Genomic DNA, 26,168 nt, shown 5'->3' with positions numbered 1-26,168 from the left:
ATTCATCCTCACTCCCTACCTACACCCAGCTACCCAGAGTGAGAGACGATACAACGTGGCACACAAAACAACACGCAATGTGGTGGAGCGCACGTTTGGACTACTGAAGAGCAGGTTCCGCTGCCTGCACAAGAGCGGAGGCGCACGCCAGTACAAACCCATCACCTGCTGCAAGATCATTGCCACTTGTGCAATGCTGCACAACCTTGCCACGAAAAAAGGTACAGATGTGGAACTAACATATTTTGAGGACAACGAGGATGAGTCAGGCCAGCCAGAGGGCAACGCGGCTAGAGTGCCAACTGCAATCGATGGGAGAGAGAGACGGGCAGAGATCACATCCAACTATTTCTGAGTAAGTAAGGGGACACAGCGAGTTGTGAGCAGTCATGACGTAGTTTAATGTGGCACCACGCCATGAACACATGATCAGGCCAATCTGGCAATATATCATCTATACAAGGAGTATGTCCAGGGTTACGTCACCCATTGTGAAGTGGCTAGGCAGGGCGACATCAATGTTTGCGCATACGCGCTGCAGTGGTGGATTGCACGGCCTGTGCATCCTCACTAGAGCCAACCCCAAGCCGCCTGCTGCTCCTGCGTGTTTCTGGGACGGGGGGTGTGATGCTGCTGGTGGTGTCGATGCTCTCCGCAGGATCCCCTGCAGCAGTTGTCGACGCCTGACTCGTCAATAGCACCCCTAGTGCACTTGTCACCTGCACCATCCCCCGAGACAGGTCGCTGCAGCACTGTGTTAGGCCCTCCTGCATCGTCACAGAGCGCCGGCACAGTAGGGAAGTGGCAGTTGCCAGACGGTTGAGTGCCCTGCTGGTAGTGTCCCTTCTCTGGCGTTCCCGGCGCCGTGCTTCGATGTCAGCATCTAATTTGCTGCACAACTGCTGGATAGACTGGGACATGTCCCGAATGCCCGCAGCCATGCCGCCAATGTTTGTGTCCATGTTGACTATGCTTGTCTTCATCACCCGCATGTGCCTCTGGACTGACATGACTGCCTTTGATTGCAGGCGCTGTTGCTTTAACATTTGGCCCTCGAGCCCAAAGAAGACACCATGGCCGTCAGTGGGTGCTGGTGGACTCTGGACACGCGACCTGCGGCGCCCTCTTGTTTCCGTCTGTGCTGCCTGTGAGGTGTGGGGCACAGTGGCATGGCTCCCTTCCTGGGGCCCGGTGCGGTCTTCAGGGCCCATGCTGTCGTCTGACGAGGTGTCCAAGGCTCGTAGCCTGGCTGCTGGACGCCTCCTCTGTCTCACGCATGCAAGCGGAGATGTGGCCGGTGAATCGAACATGAGTGGCGAGGCTGGCTCTGGTGGTGGTGATGCTGGCTCACGGTGAGGTGATGCTGGCTCTGTGTGCGGCGATGCTGGCTGTGTTGGTGGTGCGGCTGCCAGTGGGCCTGCTCCCCGGTCTGTACTTGTGCTGGCTGGAGGTGTTTGATGTTGCCGTGGTGCCGTCTCTCCTGCAGCATGCCCTGTCCTGCATGATGTCACATCTGTGGACAGAAATACAACATTGGCTCAGTGTCCCCGAAGGGCTGCATTGCAAGCGGCACAATAAATAATTTCACATTCCAACATGTCCCCTGTCTCCTTGTGCCTCGAGTGCGTGACATGCCTTGTTGCCCTGTAACATTTACGTCATGGTTAGTGTTGCCCTGACTACATCTCCCGAAATGCATTGCCTGTCTGCACTGACACGTGTGGACTGCAGTGTGATTCTCGTTTCACATTTGGGGGATGTGGGATGGGGTAGGGGGGGATACATTGCTGTGCTTTCGTCTTACCTTGGTGTGTTGCGGCTCTGGCAGAGCTGTCGGCGTCCCCAAGACCCACGACGCTCTCTTGCTCGATTGTGGCCGCCACCAGCTCCTCCAGTTCGGTGAGGGCAGGTGCCCTGTTGGTTCCACCTCCGGTCTGGCTGGCCTCCTTCTGGATGTCGCCCATCTTCCTCTTGGTTACAATCCTCAGGTCATACCAGCGCTTTTTGAGGACCTCAATGTCCCTGTGGGTCACTCCCACAGCATTGACCTGCGCCTGGATGGCCAGCCATATGTTGCGCTTTTCCACCTCAGGCACTTGCAGGGATTGCCTGCCGAACAGCTTCTGGTGCTGCTTCACGACCTCCTCCACCAGCACCTGGAGTTCCTTGGGGCTAAATTTCAGCTTCCTCCTCCTTTCCCCTCCGTCTTTCTGTGTTCTCTGGCTGGACATGCTGTTCGTTTACCCGCTCGCACATGCAACTGCTCCCTGCCTCTCCTCTGCACTCCAAGCCTCTCCAGGGTCGGCTAATTATGTCCACCTGCCTGGGTGTGGCCACTTCGGCTAATTGAGTACACCTGCCTGGGTGTGGGCAGTTCCAGGTTGGGTGGGCTGTCGTTGCACTGGATTCGCTGTTTCGTCAAGTCATGTGATTTTCTTTACCGACTCCGTACATACCGAATCGGTATTTTCCGAATCGGTAACTACCACCTCGGTATTTTGCGATTCGGTAACTTCCACCTCGGTATTTTCCGATTCGGTAAATACCACCTCGGTATTTACCGATTCGGTGAATTCCGATTCGTGATTACCGAATGTTACCGAATCGGTAACTGTTACCGAATTTTTACCTACATATAACTTACCGATTCTAATTTACCGATTCGGTACGGCTCGGTATTTACGAACCGGTAAAATTTATTTACCTACATGAGGCCCTCTGTGCCCAAGAATAGAGCGCCATCTCTGCTCGCCTCACAGATGTACTGAGCTCGAAAGTTCCGGGTGCTAAACTCAAGGGACCCGGCTGAGACCAATTTCACATTACACCGTGTTTACACACCATGGCACTTGATTGGGCACACTGGCCACGTGGCATCGATAACAATTATGCTCTGTTGCTCTTTCAATTACGTTCCCTTGTAATCAGGTTTTAAAACAAGAAACAAATGCAGTCAGCCGCACCCAGAGTAAAAGCACGCTATGCATACAGAAATAAAAGCGGCCGGGTCGGCAGCTATACTAAAGTGACGGCGCGCCGCGCCGCGCCACACATTAGTATTAAATTAAAGAAACAAGTAGTCCCCGATTAACACATACGTTTTACACAGTGAAGCAACAAACAGCACCACTTGGGAGTCTCTGGAGGTTGTGCAGCCTGAACGGAGAGCCTGTCAGTGCCGCAAAGGGAAGTTCGAAACCAAGACCATATGTCTTAGGGACGGGCAGAGGGGGGGGGGGTCTTCTCTGCTAATTGGTCAGTAATATCCTGGCAATACGCTGCATTACGAAGTCAATATTTTGACAGTAGTATCTACGTTTGCATTCATTGGATGACGCCGAGCCTCTTAGCCTGCATAAACAAATAGTTGCAAGCCGTCGACACCCAGTAAGTCTGTCACACTTTGGATGAATTCCTGCCAGTACAACGTATGCGCGGACAGGCTCACACCACATGCAGGAAATCAGCCAACTGAGTTCCACACCTCACACATTTACTCCCCTCCCCCACACCCAGTGCTTGAAATGGGAAAAAATAAGTGCAGGTACTCTTAAAATGAGCTGTGAGTGTAGCAAGTGGGCGGGGCTAGGGGCGGGGCTAAGGACAAGACATAAGACACTTCTACTTTGTGGCCGAATACTTATATATTCTTGAGTGCGCACTCACAGAAACAAGCAGCAATGCTCACACAAAGCATTCCAAAAATGTCCTTTAAAATACCTCCCTAGTGTCTGGATTCCCTCCCTCTTTCACTTGTTTTTCTTTCACACCCACACAAACATGCGCGCACAAGCAGGCAAACACCCACACACACAAAAGATAGACACTTGCACAAAAGACTGAGGTGGGATAAAGGCCATTTTACACCCGTTATCTCCCATGGCTTTCTTAATTGCTGCTGTCAGCGGGATGCCTGGATTCAAGTGTGTGCACAAATGCACACCATGGTGTGAATGTGATTGACAGCATAGGGCGTGAATGGACCCTACTCTGTCAAACACAGCGTGGCGGTGAACACAGGACATTATGCAGGTGAGCCCTGCTTAATTGTTTTAAGGTGGCTCAGCTTGGGCTAGAGGCGCTTTGGCTGTCAGACAGCCTCGTTTGTGCGCCTGAGCCAAAGCAACAATGATCCTACCTTTGATGAGTACCGGTACTCTCCTTGGCAGCAGAGAAGTGCCGGTACTCGGAGCGGTAAAAATGAGAAGTGCCGGTACTCAGTACCGGTGAGTACCGGCCCATTAAAAGCACTGCCCACACCGAATCTCGCTATACGCTGGAGGGTATACTAGTAGTATTTATGCAAGTATTTAAATTTTATTACCTTGTGCACAACAACATTCCCAGGTTTTATCCGTGAGCGTATGTCCCAGTGAGTCAGTCCATTTCCGTTTCGCCTCTAGGAGTGCATCCACCGGGCCGGCCCTGATATTTGCAAGTAACAAGGATAACAGCGAAGGCAAGCTGGGGCTGAGTTGCGGCGACCTAAGATGGCAGCAGCAGCCGATCTGAGCCCTTCACCTACGTGGTAGCAGTAACCGAGCTGAGAATCAGCCGTGAGCTTCCCCACAATAGACTGACGGCTTTGGGGATCAAATGCTGAGGCAATGCCGGTGACCGGGTCCCCCACCTCTGATGGGTCCCGGGAGAAAAGTCCAGGGCGATCTGTGCAGAGCCTAGTGATGGATTCCGGTGGCTGGCAGAGCGAGCAGTGGTGGCCTAAGAAGGCACAGCCAAAGTTGCAGAGTGGAGAGGGGCGCTACGATCAAGGCAAGTGAAAGTGAAGGAGTTCCCCTCCCTTCGCAGCCTCGCCCACCCTGCTGCTGAGTTATGGGGCCTGGAGTGGAGCTGATGTGTTCTCCGATTGACGTCTAGAAGGTTCCGGCACACTCTGAACCATCCGACCCCTGACGGGCCGGAGCGTCTGCTGAACGGAGCCTGGTGGCGACGGAGAAGAGGCCGGTACAACTTGCTTCCCTGGGAAATGGATCCAAAACAGAACAATCCCGCGAGTGGTGCACACGCGTCACAGCGAGACATGTGCTTTCAATTATCGCGTCCGAGTCTGGGCACGATAATTGAAACCACATGGCCTTTGGTGCGCGTAATAGACACCAATAGGCCATGGGTGGAGAAATGCGCCCGCCTTTGGCCTATTGCGTGCAGTCTTAGTAAAAAACACGCACGCCATGGCCAATAGCAGGACAGAAAAGTAAAAACACACGCACGAGCGTGTGCAATTCCAGGCTCCGTTTCGGAACCGCAGACAAAAGGACTCTCGCTGCGCAAGCAGTTCTGCGCACTTCAACGCTAGGCGCGAGACCTAAAAATTAATCAAAATACATACGTCAAGACATGCACCACTATTTTTTTTATATTGTAAAACTTTTGTTTTCAAAAGTGACGTTGGTGGAACTCGAGCTCATGACATTTGAATTCCTTCACAGTCTAGATGTAAAGTGCGCATTCCATTGTGCAAAAGAGCTGCATAGACACATGCACTCACCTGAGACACATCTATTAAAGAGGAGCCATATTATTTAACAATTCTTCATGTTATAATTGATGAGTAACACAAATTTACTCAACCAAGCACAATAAGAGAAAAAATATATATATATATAGTCCATTGGCAAAGCCAATAGCTCTCTAATCGCCAAGACCGATTGGCTTTGCCAATGCTTTTTGTTTTGGTGGGTGCCCCGGTGCCCACCCGGGGCCCCCACATCTCTAAAATACATTGAGGTCCACGAGGGGAGCTTCAAGGCCTCTGTGGCCCCGGATGGCTCTCCAGCCAACACCCATCCTGAGTGCAGCAGTAGCCAACAACAAGTATGCTTCCTCCTTGCAGGAGTGTATTAAAATTCTGCTCCTGTAACGAACGCAGGCTGGGAAAAAAGGAAATATTTGCTCCCACTCGCAGGAGCATTACTGGTTCCCGCTAAAGGCACAAGACATACAACCCCTGGGGATGGGATGCCCGGAGCCGTACTACAGCTCAGGTAGCGAGGCCCCCCTTACACACATAAAACAAACTGGCCCGAGAGGATGGGGTCCCCAGAGCCTTTGAAAGGCTCAGGCAGTAGGGTAGCCCTTCCACATTTAAAGTGGTTTTGGCTTCGGGTGGGCTAGATTTTTATCATTTGTGTAGTTTAAGCTTGGTTTGTGCAGGGAAAAAAGTTTTCCTAACCATAACTAAGCTTTAATCTTTGTTTTTTTCCTTGAATTTTAATGTTTTTGAAAAATATTAATAAAAATGTGTTTCAAATCATAAAGTCCAGTGTCGAGAGTGGAAAATTGTCATGTGGAGTGTTGTACAGTACAATGGGGAAGAGTGTTGTAAAGTCTATTGTCATATAGTGGAGTATTGTAGATTGGAATACAGTGGAGTAGAGCTCAGTGTAGTCGTGTATTGTACAGTGTAATAAAGGATCATTTGCTGGAGTCAAGAATCGTAGACTAGAGCAGCGAGTTGTACAGTGAATTGGCATGTCAAACAGTACAGTAGGGTGTCATAGACTGTCATATAGTGGAGTAGAGTGTTTTAGAGTGGACTACAGTGAAATATAGTGTTGTAGAGTGGAGTATCATCAAGTAGAGTGCAATGGGGAGAGTGTTGTAGAGTGGACTGCTGTGTTATATAGTGAAGAGAGAAATTGAGTGGTGTGTCATGGAGTGTCATACAGTGTAGTTCAGTGGCCTAAAGTAGATGGGCATAGAGTAGAGTGTCATAGAGTGTAGTATAGTGTTGCAGAGTGGAGTTGCATATAGTGGAGAAGAGTGTTGGACAGTGGAGCCACATAGAGCAGAGTACAGTACAAGGGCATAGAGTGGGATATAGAGTAGTAGAGTGGAATACAGTGGAGTGCAGTGCATTTGAGTGAGGTAGTGTAGAGTGGAGTGAAGTAAAGTGTCATAGAGTGGAGTGTCATAGACTATAGTGGTATTGGGGCAGAAGAGTGAAGCGGTGTAGAACACAGTTGAGTAAAGTGTCATAAACTGGAGTACTGTGTTGTACAGTAGAGTGCAGTGGTGTGTCAGGCCATATTGGAAAGTGATGTAGGCTTTAGTAAAGTAGAGTGGCATAAAGACCAGGTGAGTTTTGTAGAGTGGAGTTGAGTTGAGTGGTGAACAGTACAGTGCTGCAAAGTTAGGTATAGTGGATTTGCATACAGTGTTATAAAGTATAGTGGAATAAAGTGGCGTAGAGTGGAGTGGTCTACAGTGAAGTAGTGGAGTAGCACTGTGTCATAGAGTACAGTGGAGTAAAGTGGGTGCAGTGGCATATGAAGAGTAGCGCAGAGTGTTGTGTAGTGGACTAGAGTATTGTAGAGTGCCACAAAGTGGAGTAGAGTGTTGTACAGTGGCATACAGTATAATATAGTGTTATACAGTGGAATGTAGGGGTAAAGACAGGCACAAAGTCTCAGAGAGTGACATACAGTGTAGAAGAGTGGAATAGAGTGGAGTTGGCCAGAGTACAGTAGTGTGCCAAACAGTAGAGCTGTGTAGAGTGGATTGTTGTATAGTAGCATAGAATGAGGAAAAGTCTTGTACAGTGGAGTAGAGTCAAGTGAAGTGGTGTATCATAGTATGGAGTAAAGTACAATAGAGTGAATCGATGTATCATAGAGTTGAGTGGTATGGAGTAGTGTAGAGTGGAGTGGCGTAGATAGTGAACTGTTACAAATTAGAATGGGGTCTCATACAGTAGTGTGGATTGCTGTGTTGTATAGAAAAGTGTCAAATTGTGGAATAGCATGTTGCTTAATGGAGTGTACGGGCATAGAGTGGAGTACAGAGTTGTACAGTGAAGTGTATGGGAATAGAATGGTGTAGAATACCAATAAGTGTAGTAGACTTTTATAGAGTGGAGTTATAAAGAGTGGAGGAGAGTGTCATATAGTGGAGCAACGTAGAGTGGCATACAATGTAGTGGTGCAGAGTGGATTACTGTAAAGTGGAATATCTTACAGTGAAATAACATACAGTGGAATACTATACAGTTTAGTAAGAAGAGTGGAGTGGCATAGAGTGGAATAGCGTAGAGTGGAGTGGAGTAGGGTACAATGGATTAGCGTAGAGTGGGGTGGTGTACATTGAAATGGCGTAGCATGGAGTCGAGGAAACTTTTATACATTGGAGTGGCTGCTCCTACAGTAGAGTGGAGTGCTGTGTTGTGCAGTGTTGGAAACTGTTGTAGTGGAGTACAGTGTTGTACAGTACAGTATAGGGGCATAGAGTTGAGTACAAATTTTGACAGTGGGGTGTCTGGGGATGGAGTCTAATAGAGTGGCAAAGAGTGTGATGGAGATTATAGAGTGGAGGAAAGTACACTGGAGTGGTGGAGAGTGGAGTAACTGACAATGGAGTGGCATAAAGTTGAATAGCGTAGAGTTGAGTGGCGTAGACTGGAATAGCATATAGTGGAGTAGTATACAGTGGAGTAGCATAGACTGGAGTGGAGTGGTGTAGAGTGTAATAGCGTATAGTGCAGTAGCATGCAATGGAGTGGCATACAGTGGGGGGGTAGAGCTGAATACCATACAGTACAGTGGCAACATTGAAGTTGCGTACAGTATAAAAGTGTAGAGTGGAGTGGCGTACAGTGGAATAGCATAGTGTGGAGCACAACGGAGTGGCGTAGAGTAGAATAGCATAGAGTGGAATAGCATAAAGCAGAATGTCTCACAGTGCGGTGGTGTAACTGAATTGGCGAACAGTGGAGTGGGGTAGAGTGTAATCACATGCAGTGGAGTGACGTACATTGGAGTGGCTTCAAATGGAATAGCGTAGAATGAAGCGTAGAGTGTAGTGCCATGCACTGGAATGGTGTAAAGTGGAGTAGGGTAAACTAGACTTGCAGACAGTGAAATAGCTTACAATGGAATGTTCTAGAGTGGAGTGGCATAAAATGGAATAGCGTAGAGTGGAGTGGCGTAAAGTGGCGTAAAGTGGAATGCCATACAGCGGAATAGCGTACAGTTGAGTAGCGTGCAGTGGAGTAGCTACAGTGGAGGGACATAGACTGGAGTGGCATACAGTGGAGGTGTGTACAGTATAAGAGCATAAAGCGTAGTGGTGTACAGTGTAGTTGTGTACAGCGTAATAGGATAGAGTGGAATCTAGTACAGTGGAGAGGCGTAGAGTGGAATAAGGTATAGTGGAGAGGAGTAAGGTAGGCATGTGTTAAAAATTGGGTTTCTGTTTGGCAGAGATATACACCTTTTCCAGCCAGGAACCACAATCCTAGTCAAGGTAAGTCACAACACACCCTAAATTAACTTGTGCTCACTCTCTGGTAGCTTGACACAGAGTAGTCAGGCTAAACTTAAGAGGCAATGTGTAAAGTATTTGTGCAACACTTCAAACAGTAACAAAGTGAAGACACCACAAAAAGACTCCACACCATGTTAGAAAACCAAAACTCGTGTTTATAAATAAAACAAGACCAAAACGATTAAAATCTTAAAAGTAGAAGTCGAGATAGGAATTTTTAGAGATTAAATGTGAAAATACTGATTAGAAGCAAAGAAGCGCCGATTTGGGATATCTGGTCACACTGGACCAGGACAAATTCAAACGTTCATGCCGACCGTGATGGAGTGCAGGCCAGATACAGGGACCCCGCAAGGCCCTCTGAACAAAAATACCTTGATCCTAGTCACAACAGCGAAGATGCGGGGTGCAGCTAAGCGATACGTCGGTGTTGATCCTTGAGTCAAGGCGATGAGTCATATTTCTCCATGCAACAATGGGGATAAGTCGGTTCCGAAGACAATACGCCGGAACAGAGAAGCCGATGCATCAAGCTTCTTCATGCAGTCGAGGGCATGCTTGATCTTCTCTCTGCAGTGGCAGTGGTGCGGTGGTTCAGATGCTGCAGTTCCGCTGGCTATGCGCTGCTTCCTATGTGTAAGGGCAGAGTGAATTGAAGTTTGTTATGTCGCTGAGACTTCGGATCAGGAGACAATCCAGCTAGCCCTTGGTTCTGGGGGCAAGAGAGACAGGTCCAGTCCTTCTCACCCAGGGGAAGAGGGCAGCAGGCAGAAGATCAGCACAGCAGAAAGCAGAATTACATCAAAGTGCCAGTCCTTCAGCACAGCAGTCCTCCTTCTTGCAAGGTATCTTCAGGTCCAGAAGTGTCCTATCTTGGTGGGGTCAGAGACCCAGTACTTATGCTCAGTTGTGCCTTTAAAGTGGGGGGGACTTCAACAAAGGGTCTTTGAAGTGCACAGTGGTTCTCCCTTCCTGCCCTTGCTCCAGACTCTCTACAGAGGGGTATACAGCACTTTGTGTGTGGACAGGACCCAACCTATTCAGAGTTAAGTCTGAGGCCATGCCCAGCTCCTCCCTCCCATCCTCCAAGGAAGATCCATCAAGTCACATCTAAGCTCCTTTTGTGTGTGACTGTCTTGTGGGAATACACAAAGTCTAGCTGTCACCCACCCCAGACTGATCAGAGACAGGCTGCAGGCACAAAATAGGCTAACAGCTTTAGAATACCAACTTTCTAAAAGTGGCATTTTCGAAGTTGTAATGATAAATTTGACTTTACCATTATAGAGGATTTATCATTACAAATCTATAGATATAAAGCATGATAGATCTACTCCGTCTCAAACAGGAATGACAGCTCATTATGTGTATTAAGGAATTCCCAATATTATACTATGAAAGGGGTAGACCATACTGTAGTGAAAACTAATTTGGGTGTTTTTCACTACCAGAACAAAACATAAAAGTACATGTCCTACCCTTTTATTACACAGCACCCTGCTCTATGGACTACCTAGGTCCTACCTTAGGGGTGACTTATATGTCATAAAAGGGGAGTTTAAGGCTTGGCAAGAGATTTTAAATGCCACATCGAAATGGCAGTGTACACTGCACACACACGCCCTGCAGTGGCAAGCCTGAAACGTGTTTAAAGGGCTACTTGAATGGACAGCACAATCAGTGCTGCAGGCCCACTAGCATCATTTATTTTACAGGCCCTGGGCACATGTAATGCACTTTATTAGGGACTTATAAGTAAATTAATTATGCCAATTGTGGCTGCATCAATCAAACTATGTTTAGGGGAGAGAGTGCTAGTTAGCAGTGGTAAAGTGCTTAGAGTCCTAAAGCCAACAAAAAGGAATCAGCAAAATATGAGGCAAACAGGCAAAAGGTTTGAAGGAAGACTACGCTAAGGCTGTCAGGTCTAAAAGCATGGTGTATGGATGTATGTGAAATTTAGCAGCAATGCAGATTATAGTGTTGAGAGTAATTCAAAACGGCAAATTGCGCTGTCTTGCGTTTATCCAGATTTACCATTCAACGCAGGGCCACGCATGGTGACCTTGCATTGCTTCATAAATCTGACTTAAGTATTGCTTTGCCCATGCAACACCATGCGTGACACACGGGTACCACAATCCAATAATACAGCTATGCCTCAGTTATATTTTGAGCCATGGTATACCGCTGTAACTTTACAGTGTACCATGGTACATGGCGATGACAAGTCACTGTGTAATGGCTGTTTTTAGAGAATAAATAGGCAAAGCATTTTTTGTTTTGCTTATAACTTTGGCGTTGTTTGATGAATCTTCATGAACTTTTCCAAACTAATTCTTTGTTCATATCAGCTCCTATTTGGGAAGTTTGGGTGTGATTCGTCAAGGGGGGGGCAAGAAAAAAGGGGGGTCCCAAAACGTGTTTTCTCCATGTTAATTTCCATAGGAAACTTTAGACAAGGCTACAGGTCGAACGGGTAAACGGAATTACCCCAAATTTGCCAGGGAGAAGGGTCTTGGTCTAGAAAGCACGCTTTTGTTTATTTGGTGTAAATCCGTTAAGTAGTATTTGAGAAATATTGAAATGTACAGATATCGATATTTGGAAATTCTGCCATCTGATTGGCCTAGGCGTTACGAGCACGAGCTTGCTGCTTATTGGTTGTGAGCGCTGCGAGCGGTTGCAACTACTAAGTTTTGGCCGCCATTTTGTGATTCCGTTGAAGTGAGTAAGGGGAAAAAAGGGCGAAAAGAGTAGGAAAGAGGAGGGTAGGAGGTCTGTGGGGTGGTTAGGGTGTGTTACACAGGGAATGTGAAGCGATGTATTCACCCCTACCGGTGTGAAAGTGCTGTTTTGCCCAGAGTGAGATGGTCCTGAGGTGAGGTGCGAGTACACTCGGGGAGGAAACTGTGAGCTGATTGCTGTAAACTGATGTGCTCCTGGCGCTGTAGCATACTGGCCGCTGTAGCATAGCTGTGCAAGTGGTGTTAATATGGATTTAGACTATAGTGGGAAGCAAACTACTCACCCCTACTGGTCTGAAGACTCGAATGGAGTGTTTTAGCATGCAGGAATAAAGAAATAATCGTGAAGAATATCATGCAGAATGTTGCAATGCCACAGAAGACAAATGGTGAAATCAGGTGTGTTTAAGAAAGTGGCTGTGTGGGATAAAGCGATGGAATCTGCAAGTTATATAAAATTGTCTTTATGTAAGTGCCATAAATGGAACCACTGGTGCAAGAGCTAAGGCACCCAGCTGAGGCAAACTCCAACCGCTTCTGCTGTATTCAAAGCTAAGCTTCTGGATCAGTCAATTCCACATTACATGTTACAGTTCCATGTGACATAAACAATACCTATTAGACATGAATGACTGTAAATTGTAGAATGAAAATAAAGGTAGGATACGATTACCACACTGTGCCAACCAGTTCCTAAACAATGCCGTGTTTTTTTATCTTGATCGCCAGTTCGTGAGCAGAGGCTGAGCTAATTTGTGTGAAAGGGCTTCCTGGATAAGAGGCAGGCAGAGAGACGTGTGTACAAAGAATAGATATGGTTTCAAAATGGATGTCGGGTTTAGGCTAATTTAGCAAGTAAATAGCGTATTTGCTTAGGCCATACATCATCCATCCCTGGTTAGTGTGGAGAGGTAAGGGCCAATAATGAAAACAGAGTTCAAATGCCTAAGCATACTTAGAAAGTTATTATATGAAAATAGTTCAATTGAAGTATATTAAAAAATTTAATAGAAAAAAGTCAAAAAAGTTGGAAAAAATAAATCCAAGAATAAAGTGAATTTCTTACAAGTCTTGGAGATTGCAGTCCGGAAGTTCTTAAGTGGCTTGAGATGCGAAATGTTCCAAGAGGCGATTGTTGCTATTGTGTGAGAAAAGCGAAGCGATCCAATTCATATCCTCGAAGGGACAGTAATGTTCCTCGAATGTTGGAGCGGCAATTTGAATTGGCAGGCAATCTGCGATGTTGTCAAAGATCGCACGTTTCAGGAGAACTTTCGCGGCTGCGCAGAAATCCCATTCCGCCAGGATACCTTTTTGCGTTGCATCTGCCATTGCTCCACTGCCCGAACAATCAAGTTCATGGTTTTCAAGATACTCCATTACCTGCTGGATATCTGGAGCGTTTTCTGGGATGTTGGCAAGGCATAGATCCATTCGCCAGTCAATTGGGCAGGTTTTGCAATAAAAAGATGGTTGCACGCAGTATGCAAAAATAAATGTCATGTTGTAGCTGGCTCCGATAATAGATAGAGGCAGGCAGCCGAAAAGTTGTTCCATTTTTTCACGGTATTGATGTAGCTTCGCGTAGAGGCATATTCTGTCAGACATGCTTGTTAACACAGGGAGCGTAGCTATTTTTAAGAAGCTAAAATAGTAGTAGGATGGACGCAAACAGAGTGAGAATTATGGGAACTGTTGCTGTTATTCCAGAGATGATCGAATGAATAAAGTCTGGTATTAGACTAAAAACTGTTTGAAAGCCTGTGAGAAGGCCGGAGGAGACAATGTTAAAAAAGTGTGCCAGACCTTAAATGTCAGATGTGTTGAAAATTGTGTAACAATTCACAAAGTGTAATGGGAGGTTCGTATTTAAAAGGGAGTGTATTTTACTTGAAGTTCATGCTATCTGCAGTCGATAAATTACTTTTGGAGAAGTGAGGGACACTTCTGTTTGAAACAAAAGCGCTTTCAATTTGCTCCGTTTAATAAAATCTGTTTTCAAAGTAGGTATTGAAGGTCAAGTTGAACTTTGGGAGTTACTTTGTGTGGGTGGGAATAGAGATTGCCAGAGGAAGTTATCCGGTTTGAAACAGGAAGGACATACGGTATGCCAGCTCACATTGCGTAGCAGTCCATGTTATTACGAAGCAGATAACTGCTGTTAGAAAGCTGTGTGAATGTTGGTCTGATTGTGGGAGTTGGCGTGCTTTTAAGAAAGCACGCACGATTGGGGGCTGTAAGCTTAGAAGCGTCGTGCAGTTGGACATTCTTGCATAGTAAAGAATGATTGCCATTGTGGTCCGACTTTTCACTTGTGAGAAAAACTTCGGTATCCTCTTTAAGACAGCGATATGTAAATGGGAGAAGCCGCTGCTTGTGAATAAACGCGCTACCTGATATAATCACATACAACATGACAAACAAAATGTACACCTAGCAGACACAACGACACTACGTACTGTGGGAACCGTGGATAGCCATGTACACAAACCAAACATGGCATGGCACCTCTGCCACACAATGCAGAATGCGGGGAGAGATGGGAGCAAAGTATGTGCAAAGGTGGCAAGTAATTCTCGATTATAAAAGTGTACAATGCAAAGTATTGAGGGGATGTGCCGGACAGACTTGAGTATGCAGAGCACAGACATTTACACGTCAGCATACACTGATGGTCTATTGAGTGAAGTCGACTGTGGACGCAACCATGATAGTACAGTTAGTAGGGAAGATTACGAAAACATAGCGCGTACGTGCCCCCTCCCCCCCAAATCTTTAGCGTAGTGGGCTGGCTCAGCGTTAGGGGTGGGCGGAATTTGTGAAAGCGACTTTCGCAAATTATCGCGAAAATGTTTAAAATCTCCGCAAACACGCAGAAATATCACGAAGATGCGGAAGTTTTTTTCCCGCCCGTTCGCGGTATTTTCTGCATGGTCACGGCTCGCCAACTTACCCATGCGGTTGCTTGCGGGCGCGGCCATCTGGTTTTCACTCTTCTCGCGGTGTATGATCGCGAGAAGAAAGACATGATCGCGCAACGCATGACGTTACTGCGGGAGCGAACTGTCGCGAGACAGCGCAAATGTCTACCAACAATTCAACATCTCGTGGAGAACGCGACCGGATCGGGAAAACTTGTCGGCGAACGCGGGGATTCAGGTAAGGCGATCGCGCGCGAGAATGTATTATTTTACAGCGCGAGCAAGAACCAAATTATCGCTAAGCTGCGGAATGCGGAAATTTTGACATTTTCGCGCTCTCCGCGGAACGCGAAAATGTCAAATTATCGCAATTTCCGCGAGCGGAACGGAAATTTAGCCCAGGCCTACTCGGCGTACGCAAGGCTAGCGTAGGGGTATGAATAAAAGGCACGTTTCTCTGGGTGTGGTTCTCTTCCGGAATGGCGAACATGTCTGTCAGGTCTGCGCAGCTTACACTGCCACAAGGCTGATGCCATGAGCGAAGGTGGCTGCGGGAATAATGCTCCCAGCCTGCTGCTACCCAGAAACCGTCATGGCCACTGCAAAACACATATGCCCCACAGTTCACCTTTCGACACCGTCGTATGTGAAAGAGGGCCCACCACGTACCGGCGGAAGCTTTTGGGCCAAAGTCTGCGAGCTGGGAAGGCTCCTGAGATCAACGCTGGCTACCGCGACACAGGCAGACAGCGCCCAGCCTGAGGCCCAGCACCGTGAAGTGCTCTGTATACTACTAACACAGTAGTCGAAGAGGTACCAACAGTGGAACGGTGTCTTGATCCCACAATGGACGATGTTAAAACTGCATCTGAGAGTGCAGATGAAGGTACTCCTTTCGACCAGCTGTAACAAACTTTAGGTCCCAACAGTGGAACGGTGTCTTGATCCCACAATGGACGATGTTAGAACTACATCTGAGAGTGGAGCTGAAGGTACTCCCTTCGACCAGGTGCAAGCAACTCTAGGTCCCAACAGTTGAACGGTGTCTTGATCCCAGAATGGACAATGTCCGATATTACCTGCTGCTTGTGGGTTTTCACAGAAGTCCCTGCGTTGACGTGCATCAGACTCTGTGCTTCCGTAGCTAAGTGCTGCACATGATTATTGTGCTTGGTTGACACCAGTCGGTGGAGTACACCGCAGTACAGCAGGTCCGAACAGTGGAACGGGGCTTGATCCCACAATGGACGATGTTAGAACTGCATCTGAGAGTGCAGATGAAGGTACTCCCTTCGACCAGGTGTAACCAACTCTAGGTCCAAACAGTGGAATGGTGTCTTGATCCCAGAATGGATGATGTCCAATATTACCTGCTGCTTGTGTGTTTTCACAGAAGTCCCTCCGTTGAGGTGCATCAGACTGTACTTCCGTAGCTAAGTGCTGCACATGATCATTGGGCTTGGCTGAATGCAGTCGCTGGAGTACATCGCGGTACAGCAGGTCCGAAGCGTGAAACGGGGTCTTGATCCTACAATGTACGATGTTAGAACTGCATCTGAGAGTGGAGATGAAGGTACTCCCTTCGAACAGGTGCAACCAACTCTACGTCCCAACAGTGGAACGGTGTCTTGATCCCAAAATAGACGATGTAAGATATTACGTGCTGCTTGGTTTTCACAGAACTCCCTCCGTTGAGGTGCATCAGACTCTGTGCTTCCGTAGCTAATTGCTGCACATGATTATTGGGGTTGGGTGACTGCAGTCGGTGGAGTACACCGCGGTACAGCAGGTCCGAACAGTGGAACGGGGTCTTGATCCCACAATGGATGATGTTAGAACTGTATCTGAGAGTGGAGAGGAAGGTACTCCCTGCGACCAGGTGCAAGCAACTCTAGGTCCCAACAGTGGAACGGTGTCTTGATCCCACAATGGACGATGTTAGAACTGTATCTGAGAGTGGAGATGAAGGTAGTCCCTTCGACCAGGTGCAACCAACTCTAGGTCCCAACAGTGGAACGGTGTCTAGATCCCAAAATGGACAATGTCCGATATTACTTGCTGCTTGGTTTTGACAGAACTCCCTCCGTTGAGGTGCATCAGACTCTGTGCTTCCGTAGCTAACTGCTGCACATGATTATTGGGCTTGGTTGACTGCAGTCGACGGAGTACACCGTGGTACAGCAGGTCGGAACAGTGAAACGGGGTCTTGATTCTGTGATTGAGGATGTCAGAAGATAACGTTTGTGATGATTTCTGTGTACCCACTCCGATCAGGTGCAACCAACTGCATGCTTCCGAATCCAACGGCACATGGCTGTGAGGCGTTAATGACCACTGCCTCTGGCCTACAGTGCGGTCAGCAGGGCTCAGAATTCAGATCGAGTGGTGATTGTTTAATTACTGACTCCAGTAGGCAAATAACTACAACATCTATTGAAATATACACAATAGCCTTTTAGTATACTTGCTTGAAGAAGTTTTTTAAGATGACTTATAGGTCTACTACAATGACCAAATTCTTCTTGGTAGTGGTAAAGAACACTTAATAACAGTGTACACAGTGGACAGCAGAGATCGCAATTCAAATTGTTTTGATTTATTTATTGCAGAGTTTTGTTTAATTTATGTTGTTGTATTTTGTGAAGAGGACGTGAGAAAAAATATTTATGGAAGACTGTGCTCACTACTGCCTTCAATTTACACTGCAACCAGCAGTGTTCACAATTCAGATCGAGTCGCTATTGTAGATGACGCAGTCCTGTAGGCAAAAGACATTTCTCCAGTGCGCTCATTCTGCACCACGCATACGCATCATCACAGAGTCCGCACACGGTTTTTGTTGCTTCGCGTACGGCAAACTGGGCAGCTCAATCAACACCACGTGGCTGTGGGCCCTTGCTGACCGCTCTCTGGCCTACACTGCAGACAGCAGTGTTTTCAATTTTGATTGAGTCGCTATTGCAGATGATGTAGTGTTGTAGGCAACAGACATTGCTCCAGTGCACTCTGTCCGCACCACGCATATGCATCATCACAGGGTCCGCACACGTTTTTTGTTGCTTCACGTGCGGCAAACTGTTCAGCTCAAGTCAACGCCACGTGGCTGTGCGCCCTTGCTGACTGCTCTCTGGCCTACACTGCAGACAGCAGTGTTTACAATTCTGATTGAGTCGCTATTGCAGATGATGTAGTGTTGTAGGCAACAGATATTGCTCCAGTGCGCTCTGTCCGCCCCACGCATATGCATCATCACAGGGTCCGCACACGCTTTTTGTTGCTTCTGTAACGGCAAACTGGGCAGCTCAAGTCAACGTCACGTGTCTGTGGGCCCTTGTTGACCGCTCTCTGGCCTACACTGCAGACAGCAGTGTTTACAATTCTGATTGAGTCGCTATTGCAGATGATGTAGTGTTGTAGGCAACAGACATTGCTCCAGTGCGCTCTGTCTGCCCCACGCATACGCTTCATCACAGGGTCCACACACGGTTATTGGTGCTTAGGTAACGACAAACAGGACAGCTCAAGTCAATGCCACATGGCTGTGGGCCCTTGCTGACCGGTCTCTGGCCTACACTGCAGACAGCAGTGTTTACAATTCAGATCGAGTCGCTATTGCAGATGATTTAGTGTTGCAGGCAACAGACATTGCTCCTAGTACAGCCGGCCCGCAGCACGCATCATCGCTGGCTGTGCACATGCTGAATGCTTTTGATGTGGCTATCTAAGTGTACTAGACCTGATGGACACTTTATGATACAATCTTTTTGTGTATTATTTCAGATCTACTGCCTGTATCTTAGTATACCACAAGTTATGGTTGATTTACGATAGAATCTTTTCTGTATTATTTCACATCTAGTGTCCCTACCTTACTGCAGCACAAACTATTGACCCTTTTATCACTGAATCTCTGTGTGTGATCCAATGATTACTGTTGTAGTTGATGCTAGCAGCAACCATTCCCTGAGGGCTGGTTTACACTCACCCCACACGCATCCAGCACAGACCTCACTGGATATGTGACCCTGGTAATAAAAAGGAGTCGAGCTCACGTGCCCGTACCCACTTCCACTATCTATCTGTGTCCGTGTGTTCATTATGTATGCATGATACTGCCCATGGGCCGTACCACATTACATTGTGCTGTGGACAGCGTATGCAACCATGTTACCTCTGGCAGTGGGGAAAAGTTCTGTTATGTAGTTTTTAGATGCATGGTTATCACAGCTGCTTTACAGAGCATGAATATTGGTGAAGATGATGGTTGCATGTTGTGTGTACTGTCAGATATGTGTACAAAGCAAAACGTTTTAAAAAAAGCTCTGTAAGCAGAAAAGGAGTCTCTCATCAAACGCTGTAGAGAGAATGGCGAAAATGGGTGGGGTCCTCCAACTGTTACAATGGGAAATGTTATGAACCAATCAAATGCTCTTCTTTAAGGTCACATGGCAATGGCGCCGCGAGCGCGCAAGGAGGCCGCACCCGATGCAATTTTGAGAAAATATTACCATAATATAAATTTATTACAGTTAGAAATATATAAATGTTTAAAATATTTTAGATTATCGCTTGTTCTCATATACACTTTAAACTTATTTAGATATAGTTTTGAGATGAAAAAAATGAGGGAATTGCGTTCCCGGCGCGACACCATACGTCTATGACGTAACACAGGGCCTGGCAGCGTGCACTCATCGCATACGCAATGCGCAGCGAGCGTGACCCCATACGTACATGATGTAAGGTGCGGCTTGGTACTGCGTACCCGTCACATACCAAAGTAGCAGCTGGCGCGACCACATACGTATATGATGTTACGCGGGACGCGGTGCCACAAACCCGTCTGATACGAAATGCGCATCATTTACGAGTTTAGCAATATGGCTGATAGGATTCGCGTGCTGATGGTGCTTGGTACACTACCGGTACTGGACTTCAGTTTTCCCCAAAAAAACAAAATAGATATACATACTTTTTTTTGGAAGATATAAAACATTACATATTTTTCAAATTAAAAACAAAAAAGGATTATAGAGTTCGAAAATATTACAAAAAAAATAGGTCTTATAAATATTTAAATATTAAATTAACATTTAAAAAACCTTTGAAATTCACTGAAAAAAACACAGGTTTTACAGACGTTATAGTTAGGAATTAGTATTTAAAAAACCTCAGAAATTCACTGAAAAAACCATAGGTTTCTGGGACGTTATAGTTAGTCGGACCTTTGACTCATATAAAACCAGAGAAATTCACCCGTTATAGTTAGTTGAGCTAACTATAACTCGCGCGCCCGCAATGCACTGGTGATGACGTCACATATTACATCACTCATGACATGGTAAGTGACATCACTGATGACATCTCAAATGACATCACTGATGACATCATCCACCTGATAATCTGATGCACATACTGATACACGCACTCTAAAATACAGACTACTATTTTTGAAACCATACATACAACAATGCCAGATACTACATACCACCCACTATTTCCTAGGTCTACACTCACACAGCCACGGCCCATATAGGGCGTGCTACCGGGGCGGTGATGTAGAGCGGGGAGGGGCAGAGTGGGGGGTTGTAAAATGTGGCATACGGCCGATTTCAGGTAAGTAACGAAAAAATACAATAAAACGAATTTCGTTGCACGCGCTACATCGCCAAATGATGAGTATCGCTACACAAATACAAATAATAAAATAAATACAAAATTTCATTACAGGATTCTAGAAAGAAGGCCCTTACTGAGGACTGCTTCTGTGCAATCACAGGTCATTTTTTTCCATCTACCCTCTGACTGCGAGCGTTCCTACTGTATTCATAAATCCTTTCCATTCCACATACTTGAATGGTGTTTTTCATTAGCACTCACGGAGAGAAGAGGGCTCCACTAAAGTGTTTTGCCTTACTGAACAAAACACGAGAAAACACTCAAGGAAAGAACTCACTCTCCCGCCTAAAAAGCACATAAAAATGAAGGAAATAAATTGTAATCAATTCCATCAAGGCAGAAAAAAAGCTTGAGCACTATTATCTGAAATGTCATTAAGTAGTGGTCTGTCACTCTTAGTACTAATCAGAATACATCAGCAAACGTGAATCTCTTTCTGCCTCTTAGTCGAGTTCATCTCAGTGCAGCAAAGGCTTTCAATCTACATATTTCAGTTAACAAGTGTAATCATATCTCCATTTTCCAAGTAAAATGGCTTCTTTTCTTGCAATTTCCAGTGCGGATCTGATTAACATGGAATGATGGCCCTGTGCGACCGGTGCTTAATTAGTAAAAGAAAGAGTGCTGGTGTTCAAAGCTCTGCTCAGAAGCCTGAACCGAATAGCAGAGGCTGGTAGTCTTACATCCTCCTCATGCCTCTTTAATCCACCACCAGACACTCCCTGTCCCTTTATCTCACTCTTGCAGGTTCCTGCTTTCTTATTTTGTGATGGTTTTGCCCTCTTTCTCTTTCTGATTTGTGTGTGTTTCCATGTCTTGCGCTCAGTAGATATCTGATGTAGAATGATGAGTGCCAGTCCCAAAAGTAAGTACCAATGGTTCACACCAGCAAACATTGGCTCAAATCAAACACTATGGAGCATATTTACAAGTCACTTGCATTGCCGGTACATCACTTTTTCTCATATTAAAAGTGAGGCACCGGCGGCGCACGGGACTTGTAAATAAATCCATCTGTGTGACTCTCACGAGCAGTGGCGGCTCCTCTGCTCAGGCGGTGGAGCGCCGTGTCACTAAACAAAAGGAAAAATAAAATGATAATAACTATCGTTATTCTCATATTAATAATCCTATTTCAGTCAGGGGTTCTCGGGGCGTGGCGAGGTTGACAAGAAGCAGGGGGAGGAGTGGTTTACACTCCCTAACTGCGCACAACTGCTTGGCTGGCCCTCTAAGGCCAGCAAAACAGTCCTGCGCACTTTACATCATCCCACCGAGGCTGCATTAAACTGCCTGGTAAGGAACATGCAAAGACTCTCCTTCCCCGGTTCGGCGTTCAGACCAATCACAACGCTGCATTGCAGCGTTGTGATTGGCTCAAGAAAGCTTGGAATATGGGTGCTTCCAGCCGGGACTGCAGGAAGAAAGAAGATGATGGAGGACAGAGGAGAGGTGGCTGCCGGCCCTTACAGGCACGTTTTTTCCCATTCTTTTTGAGTCGTTGAATTCCCCACCCACCCGACTCACCACCCGGGTCCAGTAGAAGCCGCTACTGCTCACAAGTGTGCAGACTCAGACCGGAAAGAGTGGTAGGTGCGTAAGCCCCAGTCCAGTAGCACAATACTCCACTTGGGCAGACACACCGGCCTGTTAAAATAATGTTCAAAGGCCATCTCCTTTTATTTCAGATGATCATTCTCCATGAAAAATCGTTTTGTGGATTTAAAGGGGTCATCGCATGAAAGATGTCACTATATAGATCTCCAAAACACAGCTGACATCATCAAACAAACAAACATTCAAGAATGCCAGTTGTTGGTCATTGTTAGAAATACAAGACTGGGAAAAAAGTTCTGTTTTTTTCTACAATGGATGACTCTTTGAACTTCAAGAGAATGTCTTAATGTTTTGAGGACTTGTAGATCTGTTGTAAGGATAAAGGCTGGAAAGGATGGACGTTTTTCTTTTAATATGATGATATGTCACACTATGCTGCTGTTGAACACATATATACTTAATCAGTTTTTGTCTGAGGAAAGGTAGATTGTGAAAATACACTATATTGAACATATTCCCTTCTGAGCAAGTCTCCATTTGGGGATGGTAGGCATGGATAACAAATTCTCTGTGCCTGGGATCTCAAACTGTACGTCGCAGAATAGGCCCTGGCATATTTACAAGGAGATGTGTGTTGCTGGTATCAGAAAGTATCGGTGGTATGAACTGGTGACGATATTTTTAATTTGTTGTGCATAATATTATGTACTGAAGTAACAATTTAGCAATGCAATAAAATATTAAGCCATGCATTCAGGTCCTTAACATAAGTGACACTGCATACCTTACTGTAGGCAAACCACTAACAGCTTTTACTACTGACAATTTCAAATGCCTCAGCCTCTGATGTTGCTTGTGTTCTTGTCTTGAGAGCACAAGGCTTAGCTTTTCAGATTGATTTGCTCCATGGAAATGAGGCAAGATTTGATTGGGCTTCAGTCTGTGAGTGAGTAGCTAGCTATAGAATCAATTGGAACAACAATAGTTCTTTCTTAAATGTGCTAACGAGCATTCTCAAGTGTGCACAAACTCTTCTGTCTGTTTTGGGATGTTTCTGTCTACCCCCTGGTGCTCTTTGTGAAAGGGCAGAATGCTGTCACTTACAGTGAAGTTACCAATGACTGAAATGGGCTGACCCATTGCCTCACGCTGTTTGCTGCAGTGTGAGGAAAAGAATGTGAATTTCAACAACAGATTAGTGGATAAAGTGTGCGATATACATACAATTTTAGTAAAATCATAACAGGTCTTGGCTAACACCAGACTTAAAAATGTAATGCTGGCAGTGTAGTGGTGTCAGACTCTTTATGTTGTGTGGTGACCTTCCTTTGGGAAACATTTAAGACGAAATGTAATAAACACGTAAAAGTTGTCATAAATTGTATACAAGTTTGAAAATATTTCATTATATCATATATGTGTCAATTTTATATAATTGTCTTGTTTTTAAGTAATTCTGATGCTAAAAGTAGATTTTGTGAAAACATTTGAGAAAGATAGCAATAATAATCTTGACCTTTAAAAGAGACTAATAATCAGTGGGGACAGCACTGATCGGGGGTGGTGGGGCGGGGGGAGGAGCGTGGAAGGGATGTAAAAAAAAAAAGCGGAAGGGATGTAAAAAAAAAAAACTTACCTTATTGCCGCTGCGTCTTTCCTCTCAGGAGTCCGCTGGCGTGGTACAGGAACCAGGAAGCACCCAGGCTGTCCTTACCAATCGCAATGCTGCAATGCAGCGTTGTGATTGGTATGAGCGCAGTGGATCGGCGCTCAGCCAGGGAATGGGGGCCTGCGCAAGTTCTCCATGTAGGTTGTACTGCAGCCTGTATGGAGAACATGAGAAGTGCGCATGACTGTTTGGGCCCGCCCCAGAGGGCCGGCCAAGCATTCATTGCACGCTTGGAGTGAGCAAACCACTCCTTCCCTTCCCTGAGAGTAGAGCAGTCCGACCTGCCCACCCTCCCACAAAGCAACACAGAAACATAAATGACAATAATGTTGTTATTATCATTTTATGTTTGCTTTATTTACACTGCTTAAAAGCAGTGGGGCAACGCTCCTTCCCCTTAGAGGAGGAGCCTCCACTGCTAATAATAAATGGTTGATTCAGCTCTCCCAGGTAATCTTCCAGTATAAACCAGGGAGTGTCTTTAAAAGTGTCAAAAGACACCATCACAACCCGTTTCAAAGAAACCTAGGAGAAGAGATGGGGAATCATGGCCAGTTAGGTGGGTTACTTCTTCCGCAATAATAAGTCCTGAGGAGATATGTCATGTTGTGGTCCTCTTCTGTATTAGTGAGTTAAAAGTGGGCCCACAGTGTTAGTGAATAGTTGTCTAATTGCCTACTGCGGATGCATAAGTTGTGGCCAAAATAAACCTCAATATTAAAATGCCTTCTTTCACATGAATTGGGCTTTTGTGGAAAGCCATAGTGTGGAATCACCTCCCAGCTACTTTACTTTAGTTTGTTAAATTCACACCAAGCAGCTGGAACGCAAAATTTTCACTGTTAGAAATTGGGTTATTAGTTGAGAGGGTTGGAAGTTCTACTCAGATAATATACTCAATCCTTCTCAGGGTGAACCACAAAAAGTCACTAAATTAACCTGTGCTTTACCCTCCGGTAGCTTGGCACAAAAGTAGTTAGGTTTACCTTAGAGGCAATGTGTAAAGTATTTACACAACACTCAAATAGTAATAAAGTGAAAATACAACACAAAAGTGATCCTAAACCATTTTTGAAAAATAGAGTACAGTTTAATAAATAAGATGACACAAAAACTAGCAAAATCCAATTAGTAGAACCAAAGCTATGATTTTTTAAAGTTCTTAGTGAAATCTAATGATATAAAGAAGAAAGCGGCAACTAATGGTATCAGGTCGCTCAAGACCAGAGCAAAGTCAAACGTTAAGGCTGATTGTGATGAAGCGCGGGTCGTATACAAGGGTTGGATTGGGCCTAGTCTCAGACTTGGAAGAAATTTCAGAAAAGTTGTTGAAAAGGTAGAGTCTCAGCGGGGAAGGACACCAAGGATGAGTTGTCGATGGCGGAAAGCCACTGGATGAAGTCTCTTTGAGACTATCGATGATGGCGGGAAAAGCTCTTAGCGGGAAAAGCTGGATTTTTAGGTCAAGGAGGTCATCATCATCAATGGGGTGCTGGTCATCGTCAAGCCCGGTAAAGATTTCTACCTTCGTCCTTAGTTTTTCCGGAGTTTGAAATACCCCAGATGGACAAGTCTGGAGGTCGTAGCTGAAAAAGTCTCCACAAGGTGGGATACTGTTGTAGGAAGATCCCACTGAAAGGGATTTGCTGCTGTAGAAAGGAACAATGAGGGAGTAGCAGCAAAACAAATCCCACTGGTGATGCACCTTCATCGGATCGGCAGTTTTTGCCAAACATTTTTTTAAGTTCCCAGTATTGGATTTTGGTAGGAGGAGGCCCCTTTAGCACCAAGGGTCCAGGACCTTGGGTGGCACCACTTGGGGGCTAGGATTCACTTCAGCAAGAAGCAAGTGCAGTCTTCATTCCTTATGCACCAGGGCAGCGGGGCTGCCTTCCCATTCTTCCACAGTTTTTTAATGCACAACCAGAGCACTATCATTCTGTATTTTTGATAGACATGTGGCACACCTGAAGCCATCTTCAAGGAGTGAAAGCTGGAAAAATTCAAGCATTTCCGTTAGAAATGAACAATTTGAGGGGATTTTGTTTTGTCATTGAAATTATGGTTAGTGCTCTAGAAAGCTAAAATGAGGATGCATTTTCTATGAGTTCCCAAGCATATTTCTCATTCATGTCTGTAACACCTATTGACATGCAGACTGACACATGTACTTTCAACACCAGCAACAATCTGCCAGTCATCTCCCCAGTATTCTACTGCAGATCCCCACACTGTTATAATGAAAAACAAGAGAGCTAACTTTCTGTATTCATGACAGAGGTGTGGAACACCTGAAGCCATCTTAATGGATTCAAA

At 45.9% G+C, this 26,168-nt stretch overlaps 2 protein-coding genes across 2 annotated transcripts in view; one reads left to right on the top strand and one right to left on the bottom strand.

Moving 5' to 3' along the window:
• LOC146776244 (galanin receptor type 1-like) overlaps positions 1-26,168 on the top strand; it is a 723,192-nt gene that overhangs the window by 556,403 nt on the left and 140,621 nt on the right. The gene's annotated exons all lie outside the window — the stretch shown is intronic.
• Positions 339-25,563, bottom strand: LOC146776245 (uncharacterized). Its single transcript, XM_085638988.1, has 3 exons — positions 25,093-25,563; positions 1,805-1,949; positions 339-1,513 (listed from the first exon to the last, which is right to left on the bottom strand). Exons 1-3 carry the CDS (start codon positions 25,561-25,563, stop codon positions 516-518), a joined length of 1,614 nt encoding a protein of 537 aa, XP_085495114.1. The 3' UTR covers positions 339-515.

This window comes from Triturus cristatus, chromosome 12, assembly GCF_964204655.1.
Source record: "Triturus cristatus chromosome 12, aTriCri1.1, whole genome shotgun sequence".
NCBI classification, from domain to species: Eukaryota; Metazoa; Chordata; class Amphibia; order Caudata; family Salamandridae; genus Triturus; species Triturus cristatus.
Note: the sequence above shows the minus strand (reverse complement) of the source record. Positions and strands in the feature narration are given on the sequence as shown.